Here is an 18,360-nt window from a genome sequence, read left to right on the forward strand (position 1 = left end):
TCCTCAATGCTATACTCACAAACATAGGATTCTCAGACATGCCAACTGAGCTGCAGCCTGTCAAGGATTCCTATGGAACAAACAGTGTTCGTAATATCATAGTTCCACCACGAACCTTGTGAGAGAGAGGTGAACATGCACCATGCTCTAAATCCTGGAACCTGGAGAAAAGGATCCCAAGATGGCAGCACCAAATGCGGACTTAACACCTGTTATCTTGCAGGAAGGAACCCACGCTCCCCACAGCAAATTGAACATTGATAACAAAAAAGAGAAGGAGAAATCCTGCTGAAACAGAGAATGCCATGAATCCTGACCTCTTCTCTGGCCGCCAAAGAAAAAAAAAATCCTTCTAAATCAGAAGTCTGAAGCCACCATTTGTATGAGTATGCCACCCCATATTGCTAGAGTCCTATTCTTAAAGTTTAAAGCGCTGGATAGGAATGCCAATACGTGTGCACATAAGAATAGCGTTGCTCTTGCTGCGGAAAGACTGACCAGTGTCATAAACGGCGCACCGAAGACACAAAAGGGGAGCAATCAATCTCCGATCAAATGCACGAAATAATGTGCCATAGATAAACGCCACCACTCGCCAGACTCTCTGCAGATTAAGGCGTTTGGGTCATTTTAACAGGCAATAGATGGAGCTTGCCATCGCCTCCGATGCAGAATGCGAACCTTATTGCAAAGGGGCAAGGAGATGGTGCCCCCGCAAACCATTTACCTGAACACCAAACGTGCATGCGTCGTCTCAGCCAACAGAGGTTAAATCTATTAAAATGATACACGGCCATTGCCACAAGGAAGCTCTTAATTCAAGTCACAGCAGCATCTCAAGGACAGTTTCTATGGGATACCAAAAGAGAATTATAACACTTTTACAGGCCAGGCAATTACTGTACTGCTCCCTCAATTAAATTGCAATGGGGCACACCCGCTGTAAATAAGACTCTCGCCCTGCAATAAACAAGAGACAATTATGAGCATCATAAAACCCCAAGCCCCCTGAAACAGCTGCATAAAGAAAAGAAAGTTTTCTGCTGGCTCCAAATTTGAGAAAACTTTGACATGGATACATTACAAAATGGAGCAGATGTAGGTGACTGTGTGAAGTAGTGCGGTTCTCAAAGTCAGTGCGTTAGCGCATACATGCTTAAAAGATCTGTGCGTACCCTACTACTTGAAGGTCCATATTATAGACAATACCGAATCTCATGTGGGGGAGGGGTGAGGGAAGAGAAACAAAGAGCGGTCGTCGTTGTCTGTGTGTGTGTGTGTGGTGTCTGTGTATACATGGGCGGCGATCGACTCTGCCGTCTGAGCTCTTTTTCTTAAGTTTGCTAATTTGAGGCCTATTGCCAAAGCTGGTATCCATCACTGAATAGTTTTGGAGAAATGTTGTGACATTCCATCCACGGGCAGGGCAGGGGTCTCAAAAATTGCATTTCTTAAGCAAACTCCGATAGGGTATTTTTACTCTCACCTATAGGAAACACTGCTGGACAGATTAACATCAAACTTGAATAAGCAGATTGCATCTGCTCCTGCCTGCAATCTTAAACCGGTCAGGTGTAAATTTGTTCAGCTCCATATATAAAACGCCTTAAAAAGTGGCCGAAATTACCCAAATCGAGTTAGACGCGTTGTAAGCATTGGCTTTGTTATGGACCCGCATACCACAATTGTCGATCCTAGTTAACCTTTTTTTTTTTAAGAATGCAGAACGGACAGCAAACACATTTCTAATTTGGTTAGAGACAGACTCAACTTTTTTGAGCCAATCTCCTCTGTGTTAAACGAAGAATGATTTGGGCCCTTGGATTCCACGATGAATTTTTGTTGCACTGCATATCAGCACACGCACAGAATTGCATCGGTCATGGTTCCTAATGCAATCCTAGCTCGGCTGCTGCCATGCACTGCTCACACAGGACATGCACATGCAGACAGCTCCTACAGGGAATGAAGAACTAAGACAGCTAAGCAGGTACAGCTATACCCCAGACTACCTACATTCGATTTTATGTTTGTTTGAGGACAAACACAAAAGGAATTCCAAATGGGCTAAGCGTTTATTTTCAAGAAGCTATTTTCTGTCATTTAGGACAACGTGTGACGTCAGTTGCAATACATGGAAGTGGACAAGATACCGAAACTTTAGAAGCCACTACTGGTAGATGTATGTTTTTTTAAAATGTTTTGCGCTGCAATTATAACGTGATTTCAACTTACGTTTTAGTGAACTTCTTAGATTATTACAAAAGATGACCCATATTTTTTTTTTTAATTAGCATGTATGTAGCTATATTTATAGTACTTAATCTATTGATTTATCAATCTATTGATTTATCGATCTGTTGACCTTGGAAGGATAAAGTGCTCGGGCGACCCATACTCGAAGTTGTATCTGCGACCAACACACAGGCTGCTATCTGAAGCCAACACTTAAACTTTCCGTGGGTGCAGGTCTCCTGTAATTGTCTGCCTGCTTGGTGGAGGCTGCCACGAGGATGGAAGAGAATTGGTCAAAGATTGATCTTTAAGTATCCCGAGGGAATCCACCTGGGTGCCACTTCATGCAGTCCCAGGAGAAAGATGAGTCGTCACTGAGTAATGGCAGGTGGACTTTCCTTTTGCACAAGTTTGCCTCGGTAATAGTCCTCTCAAACCAGGGTCCTAATATCTATGAATTCCTTTGACACTTTAGTTGGGCCTCCGGTCAATTGCCTGAAATTTGGCAACATTTTGAGGCTACATTTGGAGAAAAGGCAAATGTCTTGTGAAGCGAGGCTGCTTGCATAGGTTGCCTTTTATGCTTGGTTCTTTGGGAGTTTTATTCACGAACAATTCTAGAACATAAGACTATGAAAAAACAAGCAAGTTGCCTATTGTGTCTTGCACACCAGAGGAAAGCTGCATATCACCAAGGGACGCAGGAACCAACTCGAAGTCTGTACACCATACTCGCTCTTAAAGCGTGACGGAAAGCGTGACGGAAGAAAGTCGAGTTTTAATCACGCATTTTAGCCACCTGGCTGAATGCTCGCATTTTGTTCCAAAAGAACCTCTCAGGAATAAGGATGCTAAGCGACGCATCAAATGCATTGATCAATACCATGGCGGCAATTATGCACTCTGAAAGTTTAATGCAATCTGCATCGTTCATGCTGGGCCATTGAGGAAGAATCAATAGACCAGCCGCCTTGCTCGCTGAACAGAATGCATGAAACACAGCAAGGTGGTCGGCAGTGATGCTTATTGGCTTCAAAAGCATACTATCAATGATGAGAATGCCATTGAGGCAGTACAGGCTAGGTTATTGAAAAATGTGCTTATCAAATAAATCGTATTCAACACAAACATGTTCTGATCCTACATTATAATCTAGGTCTGGTTCCTTGGGCGGCCATTGGTTTCCCTTTGGTGTTCAGTTAGAAAGAAAAAAAAAAGACTGATTCCAGTCTTGACAGCCCTATCGTGAGAAATGTCCATACCGCGCATAAACGTATATGGTTGATAGTCAAAGGGAAGTAAAGTAATATAATGGGGAAAAAAAGGGATAAGGGAAGGGGAAGACATCAATTTTGCTCTTTTTCAGAGAGTTTGTCAAACAAGGCAAGTCGTAAAACTGACATAGAACCTTTCCCTTAACCTGCAGCAACAGAGTGCCAATGTATATGAGGTGTACCATTTTTTACTCTTGTTTTTTTTTTTTTACCGAAAAAGATACATTTGTTTTTGGAAAATCAGAAACCGTCTATTTTCTGCTCACAAATTCACAAGCCGTATCTCTGGCGAGGTGAGTTGCAATTCCTTTCAATGTCATGCAGCGAGCTGGCTGAAGCGCAGAGGAAGCCAGGTTCCTCTACCTCCCTTGCCAGGCTGCCTGATGTAGTGAATGCTAGCCAACATCCACAAAAAGGGCCCATTCTCACAAAGACACTGGCACAGAGGTGGCATGCCCCGGGGATGACAATACAGCCACCTGTACATTAAAAAAAGCAACCTAAACATCGCACCCATGTCAGGGCAACAGATGCTGCTATTGTAGAATGTTACTCGATGGGAGGGTTGTTGGCACAAAACGAGCATCTTGGCAGAGCACTGACTTGGTCTCCAGCAAAATCCCTTTGTAGGCTCGACACCTTGAATTCCATAATTAACAATAGACCAACTTTGAAATTGCAACATCCAGAAAACTGCAATACAATGTAAGGTTTTGGTAACTTAAATTCTGTACACATGTTTTTTGCCTGGTGCCAGGAAAGGTTTGCCACTTCTTGCATAAGAAAGGCACATTGGCATTTAATTGCTCAACGCACTTAGATGCTGACATTGCAGAAGGAAGACATTAGAGCGGCAACATTTTAAGCAATAAGGGGCCAAGAAGAGTAATTTGAAATTGCTTTTCAATGGAGTGCACAAGCAGTTTACAGTATGCATGCTTGCAAGAACTCTCAGTTGCACAGAAACACTGTTGGCACTTGTATTTGTTTTCTTTCTCTATAACTTTATTTCGGCTTTGAGCCATAAACGTTTTCACACACAATTAATACATCACAAAACAAACCCATCATAATTATTAGCCTAGGTGGATAACAAGAAGCAGAACAATCTCGGAGTCCATCAGCATGAGCCCATGCAGTGACTTCTCGAACTCAGTGATACCAGAGTGGGCATTTGTACCCAGAAACAAGGGGCACCCTACTGTCCTTTTCCCTAATGGCACAGCGTGTGTTCCCGTCAGGGCAGGCCCCTGCAGCGTTTTGTCCCAGAAGCGTTGGCTCAGTGTGATTGCACGGTTTGCCACGGAAATACGTGTGCTATTGAAGCACAGTATGTCCCTAGCCACGTTGGAGTCTCGAAGCTTTCTCTCAACCAAGTCAGAGGACTTCTCCCCCTTTTTTGCGATTCTTGTACAGTCCAGAATTTGCTCCGCACTTACCAAGGAAAGAGGTAGCAAGGCAAGGACGCTCGTTTGGGTTTAAGGAAGATTTATTGACAGCGTAACACGGACCCAGCAGGCAGCTCCCACCGGCCACTATCAACTGCCCCCACTAGAACCTGGGACCCTAGACACAAGTAAACAGCACCTACTACGGCCGGGGTTCCTGGACAAGGATTCCAGAACAACACTACAGCAAAAGACCCCTCGCAAAACAGAGCCAGTGTAGGCATTTGTGCCCCAAGTGCCTCCCTCGGTTCGTGCCTCTTTGGGATCAACTTGGGTACTCCGTGCAAACAAAAAGTCTGAGTTGGAAATGGCCTGAATTTATCAGATACACGTAACGGGCCGTGGGTCGGGACAGTTGCTGCCTTTACAGACATCCTTTTTGCCCTGGGACTTCTGTTTACCACTCCGCTTCGGGTCTGGCTTGATGTGAGCAGGGCCACAGAATGCGAGCTCCCTATATGCACAGAAGCAAATGGTGCTGTGTTGCAAGAGGACGCTTTTCCACTTTGGATACTTACATTAGTAGTTTTTACCCAGTTCCCATCGTAGGACCTATTACCTCCCTTCCTTAACTCTAAAGGATCCTACTGGCTTTTGACTGTGGCTTTTTCAAGTCCCTTTTCTCACCCTCCTCACTAGTCGATGTGGATCCTCTTTCTGCTTTCAAATCAACGGCTTTTATTAGGGACAGGAGCAGTTTGCTAGGTGCGGGGGGGCGCAGAGGTTGAATTTGGGGGTTGCTTATTCCTTTTTAAAGTCAACTTTTCCGAAGCCCAGGTCCAAACACAGGGAGAGAGGTAGGTGCCTCCACAAGCTCCCAAACGAGTCCCTGGGCTAGATCCGGGAGAAGAAGTGCCGTCATAGTAGGCATAGCTGTAGCGCACTGACAACAAAGGTTCAAAAGTGCAAATGCTCATACAGCAAGAATGGCTCGGATTCGAGAACTCTCTGATATCCATGGTTACCCCAGGGGTTATGGAATGTGGAACTGCACTGAATCCAGCTACAGTAGTTACCTTCCGTGTGGGTCCTTGTTGTTCTCTTGATGATCCTGAGTTCGAAGCAGAGTCAAACAGAGCAGCACAAGACACACCAGGGGTCAACACAGAGTGTGGGAGCGTTTTTCAAACTTCAGGGGTGGCTAGTGGGGGCGATGAGAGGATAATGTACCAAGTAGACCAGGCGCCCCCACGAGCCGCGAACATCCTGCGGGGCGCCAACACCTGCTCCCTTGACCTCCTGCGGGCTTCACTCTCGCGAGAGGTTGCTGGAAGTTATGAAGGGCTAGTGGGTGGGGTTCAGCAGCGGTGCACTGCAAGTGGCAGCAGTGCCCTCCCTCCTGAGAAATCACCTCCTCAGACACCCTGAAGGACGCCAACACCCACCCCTTCACCTCGCGCAGGCTGGAAAGGTTTGCCACTTCTTGCACAAGAAAGGCGCATTGGCATTTAATTGCTCAACGTACATAGATAGCTGCTGATATTGCAGAAGGAAGACACTGGAGCAGTGACATTTTAAGCAATAAGGGTTCAAGGAGAGTCATTTGCAAATTGCTTTTCAATGGAGTGCACAAGCAGTTTACAATGACAGCAGGCTGGCGGGAACAGGCTATGATCCTTCCGCCCAGCTCCATAGTTTTGGTTTAGAACATATTGAGCAGCCCCTGCTACACAACAACGTGACTACCATCACTATGCATGCTTGTACTCTCAGTTGCAAAGAAACACTGTTGGCACTTGTATTTGTTCGGGGGCGAGGGTATAATGCATCTAACGCGGCATCACAGCAGTACAGTTCCACATCTGGGAGCCTGACAATTGGGTGAGAGCTGTTCCCCAGAGCATGGCTTGAGCCGGCTGGTGAAACGGGAATGTGGGAACTTGACTTGGGGACACTAGAGACAGCTGTAGTAAACATTACTTGCAAGTGAGGCTCCCAGTTTCCCTTTTTACTGATTTTTACACATAAATACGGACTGAAATCACTTAGTCTTCAAGCAGTATTTATTTTCGAAAAACACATGAATACAATGGAAATGAGGGTCTCTTGCTTAGGTCTCCATGGTTTCTAGCATTCCCTTCGGTTCTAAGTCCTCGTAACAGTGTGGAGAGGCAGTAAAATGGCCGCCGAGATGTTTCTCGGGACAGCAGCAAGAGCAGGATATTTGTTTTAAGGTGAAACTGGACTGTGGCTGGATATGCAAGAGCTCAGCTCTGCTAGCATCTCATTACAGGCATCCAAACACTCATTTATTTCCCATTTTAATATATGTGGAAAAATACCAGTTGCAACTTTTTTTTAACACAGTAAAAAAATAAAAGTGGAGGAATGCAGACGAATATGTGAACATAAATACCACAAAACCGAGCACCTTACTTACAAGTGAGTCCACAGGGAAGGAAGTGGCACGAGTGGCTATAGTATTTACTAATGATTTAACAAAACATATGTTGAACATTCTTTGTTTTATGTGTTTGGCTATCAGTTTCTATGAACCTGGAATGTATCTGTAAAAAGGCCAGATGCCAACTCCATTGAGTCACGTGTGCAACGCCAAATTTGAAAAATCTCTGCAGCGAGCAGTTAAACCACTGAGCTGACAGACCAGCCAACACTTTACAAAGAAAGCTTGCCAGTAAAAAGCCACATTTCATGAAAACTATGTTTACCAATGATCCCTCCCTAACCTTGGACAAAAGTGGGGAAGTCAACTGGCCTCCACGAGCTACCAGATGCTGGACCCAGATGTGGTATACAAAGGAGCCCCAGACCATACAAAATGCGTCCCTCACTAAGGCAGTGGGCAGTCACGGGTGAACTTTCACCCTTAGCACCTCGACAGTCACCTATGAACTCCTGAAAGGCAGTGAAAGAAAAAGACTTCACCCCACCCACTATAGCCAGAATCACCAAGGGGAAAGTCCTAGTCATTCTTTCCTCGGCTGGCTCCCTCCTCTGAAACATCCTCCCCCTTCCTCTCCGTATTGAGCCGGATCTCCTCAAATTCCAGAAGCTCCTCAAGACTTTCCTTTTCACCTCCTCCTTCCCCCTCTCCCTCCCTTGCTAAACCCCACAGTTTCTAAGATTGGTAACCAGGGCCCTTATGTGTCCTTCTGGGCCCTGGCCTCCCCTGTACCCCCCCATAGCCTTCAGCCTCTGCCCACTTCCAGCGCTTGCCTGTGGGCACCCACTGGCCTGTGCTATCCCACAGGTCTGCACTTATTGTATTGGCAGTTGACCATTCTTACCAAATGATTTCTGCCAGGCACTTACCAGCTGCTTGCATCTTACTCCCTAGCACTTCCCTATGTGGTACTCATAGCACTTAACCCCCTCCCTCATCCCTTCTCTCTCTCTGTGCTTGCACGTTCTGAAAGCTCACAAGGCCTAGTAGGACCACCTCTCTCTTTCCTCATTGTTATTATATTTGCCTTTCATTCCTATGTTCCCTCCCCCTTGCCCTGTGGGCGCTTTGAAACACAATTTACTTGATGTATTAGCGCCTAACAAATGCACAATAAAATAAAAATAAAATAAAAAATAAATAGGAGTACTCACACCCGTACCACCCCTACCAATACCAGGGACCATTACAGGGAATTGGAAATGCTTAAACCCCTCAGGGAGACTCCCACTCAAAAGACTGGCCTCCGCAGAGAGCCATTCCCGATACCTAGAGAGACTCAGACGTCCAGCGTAGGAAATTAAGCTTCTCTCATTAAGGGAACAACGCTGAAACATTTAAAATTTACCAACAAGTGAAGAAGTATACATTTTCTCTATCAGTACCAATACCAAAGGAAGCAGCTCTCAGTGTGACTCATACCTGTGTAGCCTGCACAAGAACCGCAGATATGAAGTTGCACTTGAACAACACACCCGTATTACCACAGTTTAGCTATAGCGTTGTAGGGATTACAACGTTGCACATTGCCTCTGACAAAAGTATGTAAATGTAAAAAACAGCTTTCCACAAATAGCAGAGGGTTCTGGCATCAGGTTCACACGCTGATGGAACTGTCTAGGATGATGGTGGATTCCCAAACATGTAGACCTGACTGCATGAGAGCCGAGAGTCCATGTCTCATGAAGATCTACACCCGAGATAAGAGCCGGAGGACTAGATGATTACTACCGCTATGACACTGGGAGGAGCAACAACATCCTCCTTCAGAAGTGAACCATTTGATAGGCCCCTTTATCTTTTGTCTGATTTGGAGGAACCTTTGGAGCACTTTGCTTTGCACCCGTCACCTGGCTTAGATTTCTTTTCCTGGAACTTGATGAGACTGATCATTTCTTTGATGGACCCTGTGAAAAACCAGAGGGTGTTTCACAACATAGTCCCCGGGGATCCCATACTCAGGTGGCCAGGGAAAGGCCATTGCTTTTGGATCCTGACCTTGGGGGTGGACAAACGAGGGAGGATCCCCTGAGTAGGCGGTCCTCAGGAAGTGGGGGAGAAGCACCCAATGGTGAGACATGGTATCCTCCTTTTTCAACAACCCATCTAACCCTTATCACTGCTTATTTAATGGGAAACGACAACTCCCATAATTCTGCCCCACTTTACTTTGACAAAAGTACTGCACCAAGGAGATGAGGAATGAGGCTAGAAGGATTACCTTCCCTGATTTTAATTGGTCTTGTCTCTGTAATGAGGCTCGGCAGAGCCAGGCATGTAGCTCTAACAATGTACACCTGCCACTTATTAACACTCTATGTGAAGATAAAATGTGGCGCGCACAGGCACACTTAGAGCGAGGCTGGGTAGGAGAAAGAACAGCTCTTCAGAGGCTGATGTGAACCAGGCTGTAGAAGGTGGAAGGCCAGCGGGCTGATCAACAGCTGAGGGGATCAAGAGAAAGCCAGGTAAAAGGTCCATGCTTTCATGAGGCCGTGAGCGTTGGAAAAGCAAAGCCGAGTGTTCAAGTTGCCAGAAAGCGGCCCGCAACCCTCCCAGGTCAACAGCGGAGTTGGGGTGGAGCAAAAGAGATGTTGGTAAAGGCCTTGTGCTGCAAGAAAGAGATGAAAGAAATCCAACTAACATAGCTGGTGCGTTAGAGGGAAACAAGTCCAGCTGATGTTAAAGGAAAAGTGACTGTAATTTGAAAGTTGAAGGTGCCGATAAAATGCAAATGCAAAAGGACAATTGTTGAACGACATGGATACAAAGTAGCAGAGTGGTCCTACGTGATGAAGTCGCACATTCAAAAGTCTCTGTGAAATATTCTGAAGTTGTAAAAGATATTACAAGTGGAAATCAAAGGCCACCGCGATAAGGAAAGAAAGTTGAATAAAAAGAAAGGGACATTTGTGAACTGTGAAAAAAAGCCATGAGGGCAAATGTAAAATGTAAGAACTTTGAAAAAGGTCAAGCAGTCAAGTGAAAGAGAATGAAAACTACGGAGAAGAACTCCATGTACCAAGAGGCCATTGGTGTTGAATATGAACTGTGAAACTAAAAGAGTATAAGAACTACAAATAGCAAGAGATATTGGCATTACACATGAACTATTGAAAAGACCAAGTGGGCAGACTAAAGAAAGCAGAATCCTAAGTGCCAAGAAGCATAGGAGCCATAAAACAGATAGTGAATTGAAGGATTGGTGAAAGAGAGGTCGAAGTGGTCATGCAGCGGTCTATGTAAAATCCTTTTGGTTTAGAAAGTCTTCGAGAGGGGAAAGATATATGAGGTAAAATTGTGGAAGGGAACCGCCACGAAGATAAAAAAAAAACAGGATTGAGCCCTGCAGAGGGAAGCCTGTGCAGAACTGTGAGAAATGTTGTGATGAAGTGAAACAAGACAGGCTCAAGCCCAGCAGAGGGAAACCTGTGCAAAGCTGTAAGAAATTGAGAGTATATGACCTGAGTATTGATGGCAAGGCGGGTGAAGCCTTAAGAACTTAAGAGCCTAAGATTGAACTGTTGAATTGTAAAAGTAAGCCAACGTGTGCAAGATTGACAGAACTGGGCCATCCACCCATTCTTTGTTTTTTTAAGAGACTCTCTAGATCACGTGGGGTTGAACCTGGGGAAGGGAGTTGGTGCTGAAGCCATTCTGACATTTCCCTTTGAGACACTATTTTCATTTGTTGTTCTAAGAAGGAGGGTACAGTTATTTTGTTTTAGTATATGCCTTTTTAGTTTGATGAGACTGACTTGGACGCATCTGATTTTGTTTAATGGTCGAGATTACTCCCATTTTAGAGTTATAGCCAGTTAGGAATTCTACCATCCCAATCAAAAGTGTAAAAGGTTTTCAAAACGTGTATCCATTGTGCCTGTCTACTGCTCGATACCATGCCTTCCTCACAACCTCCATAGGTACAAGATTAAGGAACACTGTTTTCTTTTACCTGTTCTTGAGAAGAACTGGTCCCTTCCCTCACTTTGCAGCCTGACACTTGCAAACACCATCATCTTGACACCTTGCTTGTTGTTCGACTTTGCCACCAGACAGGCATTTTGTAATTTTATCTGCACATAAAGGACAAAAAATCTATTGAACTATACCAGGTGTCTGGGTCTCTGCGCTTTTAATGAATATCCCCAAATACAAAGCAATGTGCCATCGAACACCAACTGCACATCTTCATATTCTATAATGGTCTATTAATCCAGATAGATAGCTCATGACAAAACGTGTTGGTTTTGTAAATTAAAATCGCGGACAGGGCGGCCATATTCTTTCAACCTTCTAAGGTTGATAAATAGAATACAAAAAATAGGGTGAAAAGACCTGTTATTATAGCACTTAGAAGTGGGACGGATCCGCCATGAAGAGCTATATAAGATGCAATGATTCACAGGTTTCTGTAACTTCTCCCCAGCGGGGAGCCCTTACCAGTGAGGCTAGGGAGGGGAGCCCGCTATGCAACATTCCCCCTAGGAGTGGTGGTAAGCAGGTACTCACAGGGAGAGACTCCCCTCCTGGGAACAAGAACTCCCGTTCAGTCAAGGAACTCCCTAAGCCCCTTTATGAGGAGCCACTAATTCCTACAGAGCTTTATAAGAACCATAACAAATACATCACTGTTTGTTATTGTAACATCACACAAAATAACCAACAGAAAGACATACTGAGAAGAAGAGTTTGCAGGAAATGAAGATTACTCAGTGGTTGGAAGCCAACCATACTGGGACGAAGGTGGTCAAGCGAATAACAAGGAACGCTCAGGGAAGAGGGGCAAAGAGCTACAGGTCTATGCTGAGGATGGCCCAGCCCTTCCGAATAAAAAGGAAAGAAGGAGCAACATACAATGTCGGTGGAGCATGGGAGTTTCAAACCTGGAGAGAGCGAGAAACCAGTAGAGCCCAGAAAGTCCTCCGTCGAGAGGACATTGGCAACCAAGAAGGGAAGGAGACATGGAGAGGGCAAAGAGCCAATCCCTGTATGCCCAATGGAAGTCGAGGCGGCAGCATGACCCAGAGGAGGTGTACGGTCTGGTCCTCAAACGATGCAGAGACTGCATTAGAAGGGGCTCCGTGGAGCCACACATTGAAACAGGAAGAAAGCAGAGATGCTAGAAGGGTTCAAGCTACGAGAGAGAACCCGACTCCAAAGGAAGAACCAGTGATGTCAGCCTGACAGAATGAAGGTAAGGGGAGAGCAGGAGGGGAACAAGGCAGGAAGAGTACAATGGGACTCCTCATAGTTGTCCCAGTGGTTGTGAATACCTTAAAGACAGTGACAAGTACAAAGGGACTCATCATACTCGTCCTAGTGGTTGTGAATACATACCTTAAAGGAAGTGAAGAGGTCAAAGGGACTCAGTACATCCATCTCAGTGAGTGTGAATGTTGTAAAGATGCTGAAGAATCTTCAGAAATACAATCCATTCAGCCCATAAAGTGGTCAAAAAGCAAACCAAGGATAGAAATTAAGAAGAGACACTGCACATTTCCCAAAGGAATAAGGGTCAAGACCCTATATTGCTAAAACAAAGAACTGTATCTAAAGAACAACAGGGAGAAGGTGGGAGAGCCCCCTAGAAGAACTAAAGGAACTGGTTCAGGTAATCACAAAGAACATTTGAAGAGAGAATATTGAGGCTAGAGAAGCCTGTCAAGGAGAAGGGAGTCATTCTCCTGGGCCTCTTTTCTTTGGATGTTTTGATTAGTGTTAGGATCAGCATAGGCAAGTTTCTGGATGGAGGACAGACTGTTGATTTAGACTGCTCTACTGATGACGTGCACCCTAGTTAGTTGTGTGTTAGGTAGGGTAAACCTTTTTGTGTAGAGATGGATAGGCCTATTTCCCTTTAGTTAAATAAAAAGAACTTGTGAAAATGCCACCATTCGGCCCATCTCCTTCTTCAGACCAACCACAAAGAACAAAATGATTTTATTATTAATATTATTATTATCACTGATTTGAAAAGTTCTACTACATTCTTAGATGTGAGACTGCACACACTGGGAGATAAAGAGGAGGTAGGACGCATTCATGTGTTTGTTATTTCATGTGTAATTTCCATTTATGGGTACAACCCTAGTTTAATTAGGGCCCCTATCGACCAAAGACTTTCTACACTGACGTGTTCCTCCTCCTGACAGGTTGCTGCTTTACCTCCGGATGTAGCAGAAGCAACAAGAACCGAGGCAAAGGGGGCGCCGTGGAGCTCCATAGATGTGTAGGATACTTCCCAGAATAAGGTTCCCTGTGCAATTTACCAGCTGCCGCAGATAATCCACTGACGCGGGAGCAGTGACACGTGTTGTTGGCCGTGATCTCTCATTGTAAACAATGCATCTTACTGCGAGATGGTTTCTGATTTAGCTGACCCACAATCACACGGTTCAAGGCATTAAAATGCGCGAGGCACTGCATCAGTGAGGCGTGCAGAGAACAGCACTTTTTCAAACTGAAAAAAAAAACACTTATCTTGATATGTACCAGTTCATGTAATATCATGGAGTTTAGTATTTGATGAAATTGTAACCACACGTTTTCTCATGTGAAAATCCCTCTTGCTTGGGAGTTTTTTTAATGCATTTAAACCTACCTGTTTACGAGAAGAACTAAAAATAAGATCACACCATTTTAACCAAAAATAAAATACGAACTGGATTGGCTAAATAATAACCCTTAGGTTCACTCCAAATGTATAGAACACATCTCTATAACTGATTGTCCATTTGTGCGATTCTCTGAAAAAGTCTGGAGTAAAAACATAGGTGTATGGTCTAAAATATTAAACATATCTAGGAACAGAAAATAATCATTGCTATCTGAATTCTTAGAGCAGCAAGCAATTACAATGAAGAAATACATAACTCATACACACAATAGGACTCCCACTTGGTTCCTTATCTTCAAAGGACAAGCCACTTGCACCTGGATCGAATGCTTTACACAGTGCTGCCAACTGGAATCAAAGAGCTTTCATTTTCTCCGGCTATTTAATTTAATTAGAGCGACTACAGACATGCATTTGGGCACTGATTGCCACGTGGAAAATAATCCCCATAAAACACATCTTGGAAATTAATCAATTTCAATTTCCTGCGGATCTGTCTTCTGCGTACCTTACAGGCGCGCCTCTGCTCTGAGCGGGCTTAAGCATGACTGTGACTGTGCTGTCCGTCTGGTTCAGAGGCGTCTCCTGCTCGTATGTGGGCATCAGTGGAGCTGCGGAAATAGAAGATGCACAACACATTTGCATTTGTTGATAATCGGACGCCCTTGGTTAAAGAATTGACCAGGAAAAAGCTTCGGAAATCATGAAGACATTTTAAATTTGTAAACCACAAGTACAGCACGCAGGGTATCCAAGACCAATTTTTCATGTGAAGGTTTCTTTGAGTGAACAGCCGAGGCTCTAGAATATGTTAGCTAGCTCCTCACATAAAAGGCTTGAGTTATATGGCGTTCATAGCACTTAGTTCTCGAGGGACGCAAGAAATGCTGTACCAACGGCCATCAAAATATCACTTTTTTCCATGTTACATGGTGTTTAGAAATGTGTGACTTGCATGGGTTATCACATTGTTGTAGGGAACGGATGCGGTTATGTACTTACAGGTACATTTATTTTCACAACAATCCAGCACAAGATTTTTGTATGCATCAGGAGTAGTATCTTGCACTTGGAACGAACCCTGACAGTGGGTTGGGTATGGCACTCATATGGGACTCGTGGGTGGGCACAGCATCACACTTAAAATGCACCTGTGAAAATCATGCTGATCATACGGGAGGAGGACAAGGTGGCACTTCGGATCAGTCTATCATGGTCGGCACTGCATGTAATTCTAAAGCACAGGATGGTGGACCATGCCGCTGCATGTCATCATGAAATGGGGACCTTGTTTAGCACTAGAAGGCACTAAAAATGGTAATTTCTCACTCTAATATCCTCTTAGAGGGTGAGTAGTATGCATTCATCTAGTACTTAGATCGCCTCTGAAACGTAGCACTACTCCTGTACATAGAACCCAGGATGTAAACATTCTTTCTACAACTAACCCATTTTCCCACTCGCACCCCGCACCTTCGTAACTTAACAGAAGGTGTGGGTTCATTGCACACACCCTGCACTCACATATAACACAAACACTATTGCTCAACACCTTTAACGACAATAATTCGAATTGTAGCTTCCCACAACTCTTTATCTCCTTAAACACAATCCACTCTGTTTAGTTAATAATTTACCTCTGCTGCGGCCATTCACACGCCATTCAGACAAGCGTGACTAGGAGGGTCTTGGCCACCCTCATATAACTGTAATGGCCGAAACGCACACATACATAATAGCACCTCCAAATTCTCCCAAATTTTAACTCTGGTCCCTCCAAGGGCGTTCAACCAAATAGAGCTTTGGGACCATAATTATGGTGAAAGGCGCTATACAAAAGACAGAACATTCAATAAAATTAATATTTGGAAAATCAAAGAAAATCTACATTAAAAAGTGACATTCGTATATGTATTGGACATATATGTTTATGTTTTATAAATAAATATATCTTTTAAAAAAAGAAGAAAAAAGTTGTTGTGACTGTATAGAACTACAACTGGGTCCATGAAAATTTGAGGCCATCACATCTGCACCAAAGGAGATGTACAGCCTAACTAGAGGGCTTTATTGTAAATAGGGTAGATGAGTTTCTATACTTTTATGGTCACAAAAGTATATATTGTAAGGGTGCAGAAGGAGGAGACTGACACACATTACTCTTAGAGGGGGTTTTCCTACCTGAACTAAGGAATCTGTCAGAATGTCCAAGCAAATGAAAAGAGTCCACCATTGTGTGTCAAAATGTCTACTTCTGTCCCTCGCACTTGTAACTAAACTGAAAAAATAGTGAATCGGCTTGGTTCTGAAGAATGGCTCCCTTCTTCTGGACAACGGATCATCGTTCCAATTGGCAGGTGGGAACTTGCCTGAGAGAATGACTCCCTTCTCCAAGTCTCAGTTCCTTTCCAAGGTACAAAACAAAGTTCCAGCCTGTGGTGCTGTAAAGGTCTCAGTTCAAACTCAAAAGGTAAAGTTCCAACGTAAACATCATTCCTTATTTCTCATAGTTTTCTTCACTATTGGGTTCCTGGAGAATGCTTCCCTTCCCCAGGCATCTTGTTCTCACTACTTACACAGTGCCAGTGGAATGACGTGGCTTTGCTTCACGGTACACAACACAACACCAGGGGATATGTCTTCCTTCCCCTGATCTCTCTCTGTTTGCAATTTCACTGTAGTAGGGGGAATGTCTCCCTTCACATGGCCCTTCTCAGGCTCTTTACAACAGTTCAGAAAGGCTGAGGGAATGACTCCCTTCCCCAGGTCCTTCTCAGGCTCTTCACCATAGTTCACGAAGGTTGGTGGAATGACTCCCTTCCCCAGGCCCCACTCTGGCTCTTTACCAGAGTTCCCAATGCCAGGGGGGAATGACTCCCTTCCCCTGGCTTTGGTGTATCAAGAACATGTCTCCCTTCTCTTGGTTCTGTATCCTCACAGTTCTACTCCATCAGGGGGGATGCTTCTCTTCCTCTGGTCTTCTTCGCACCTGGTTTTACTGGCCTGCAGGTGTAGGTCTCAGACCCGTAGGATTCTGCTGTTTCCCTTGGCAGACCTGGTTCACTTTCCTGCGAGGCACGAGGCACTGTGCCGAAGAAGAGGATGTTTGGTGCTCTTCTCAATTGGGTGCAGGTCTAAGACCCCTACTTCTCTCTCTGACTGTTCTGGCAGTCCTGCCTCACGCCTCTGGCAGGTACTGTGCTGAAGAAGAGGATTCGTAATGCTCTTCTCAGTTGGGTGTGGATCCTAATTCCATACTTCTCGCTCCGACTGCTCTGGCCAGTCTGGTTCACACTTCGACGAGGTACTGTTCTCGAAGAAGAGGATTTTTGATGCTCTTCTCAATTGGGTGCAGGTACCACACCTGTGCTTCTCTATCTTGTGCCGCCCCACTAACTGTCCCAGCCACCTAGGTACCTTTAGGGTGTTTGCCAGTCCTCTCCAGTCAGTCTTGGGCTTTCACATGTGCTTCTCTGTGCTCTCCGTGGTTTCTTGTAACTCCCATCAAAGAAGCTTTGAGAAAACTTCATGCAGGTTCGATTGAACATCATATACACGAATGAAATACTGGCCAGAAGAAAACAAGCAAACACCATCCTCTGTCGCTTCTGCACTCAACCGGACGCGATCGAAACACTCAAGCACTTGCTACTAAGATGCAGAGGAGTGGACACGGAACGCACCCTCCACTTGGGACATCTACTCAGCAACACCTATTGTTTCGATGAAGAGGAAAGATGGAACAATCTGATGAGTGGGGAAAACACCAGATGGACCGCAGCCGTGGTGGGTTTCTTTGAAAGCCTAGGCCTGATGAACCGCCTGGAACCAAAAAAATCCACAATCGAAGAGGAACAAATTCCTCCTCTAGTCAGCGGGGGCAATCAGGACGCATTGTGAAAACTCTTGACCAAGAGAGTTAATTCCAACAAGGAATCTTGTAAAAATTGTTTTTCTTTTTTAACAATTGATTCAAGTAATACAATTTTTTTAAAAAATCAGAACTACTGAAACACTAGACTGCTCCACAGTGTTCTGAAGACTGCTCTTCATGCCTCTGTACCTCCTCAATGTCCCAGTATTTCCCTGAGAGCTCTCTCTTAGCATGGGCGTAATTTCAGGGGAGGACAGGGGTGTTTGTCCCCCCCAACTTTCATGGCACACCATTTTGTCCCCATGCATTTGGCTGGGGCACCTTTTCTTCAGATGTCATGTCCCCCCCAACATTTTCAGCAAAGTTACTCCACTGTCTCTTAGGTAGACCTGACTCTTCTTAGATCCAGTACCTTCTCTATAGATCTCTCTTGGGTCGACTATGTTCTTCATCCCAGTATAGTTGCTACTATGTACATGACACATGCACATGGTATGGCAAGGTAA

The 18,360-nt window shown here is 44.7% G+C and overlaps 1 protein-coding gene across 15 annotated transcripts in view; it reads right to left on the reverse strand.

Moving 5' to 3' along the window:
* The window catches only part of PTPRM (protein tyrosine phosphatase receptor type M), a 2,094,608-nt gene that overhangs the window by 815,202 nt on the left and 1,261,046 nt on the right, over positions 1-18,360 (reverse strand). For all 15 annotated transcript variants that reach the window (XM_069620757.1, XM_069620755.1, XM_069620756.1 and 12 more), the window contains exon 11: positions 14,489-14,591. In XM_069620757.1, the coding sequence (XP_069476858.1) occupies positions 14,489-14,591 (103 nt within the window). The remainder of the gene's footprint in view (positions 1-14,488; positions 14,592-18,360) is intronic.

Source organism: Ambystoma mexicanum, chromosome 5q (genome assembly GCF_040938575.1).
Source record: "Ambystoma mexicanum isolate Mex_15411 chromosome 5q, UKY_AmexF1_1, whole genome shotgun sequence".
In the NCBI taxonomy this organism is placed as follows: Eukaryota; Metazoa; Chordata; class Amphibia; order Caudata; family Ambystomatidae; genus Ambystoma; species Ambystoma mexicanum.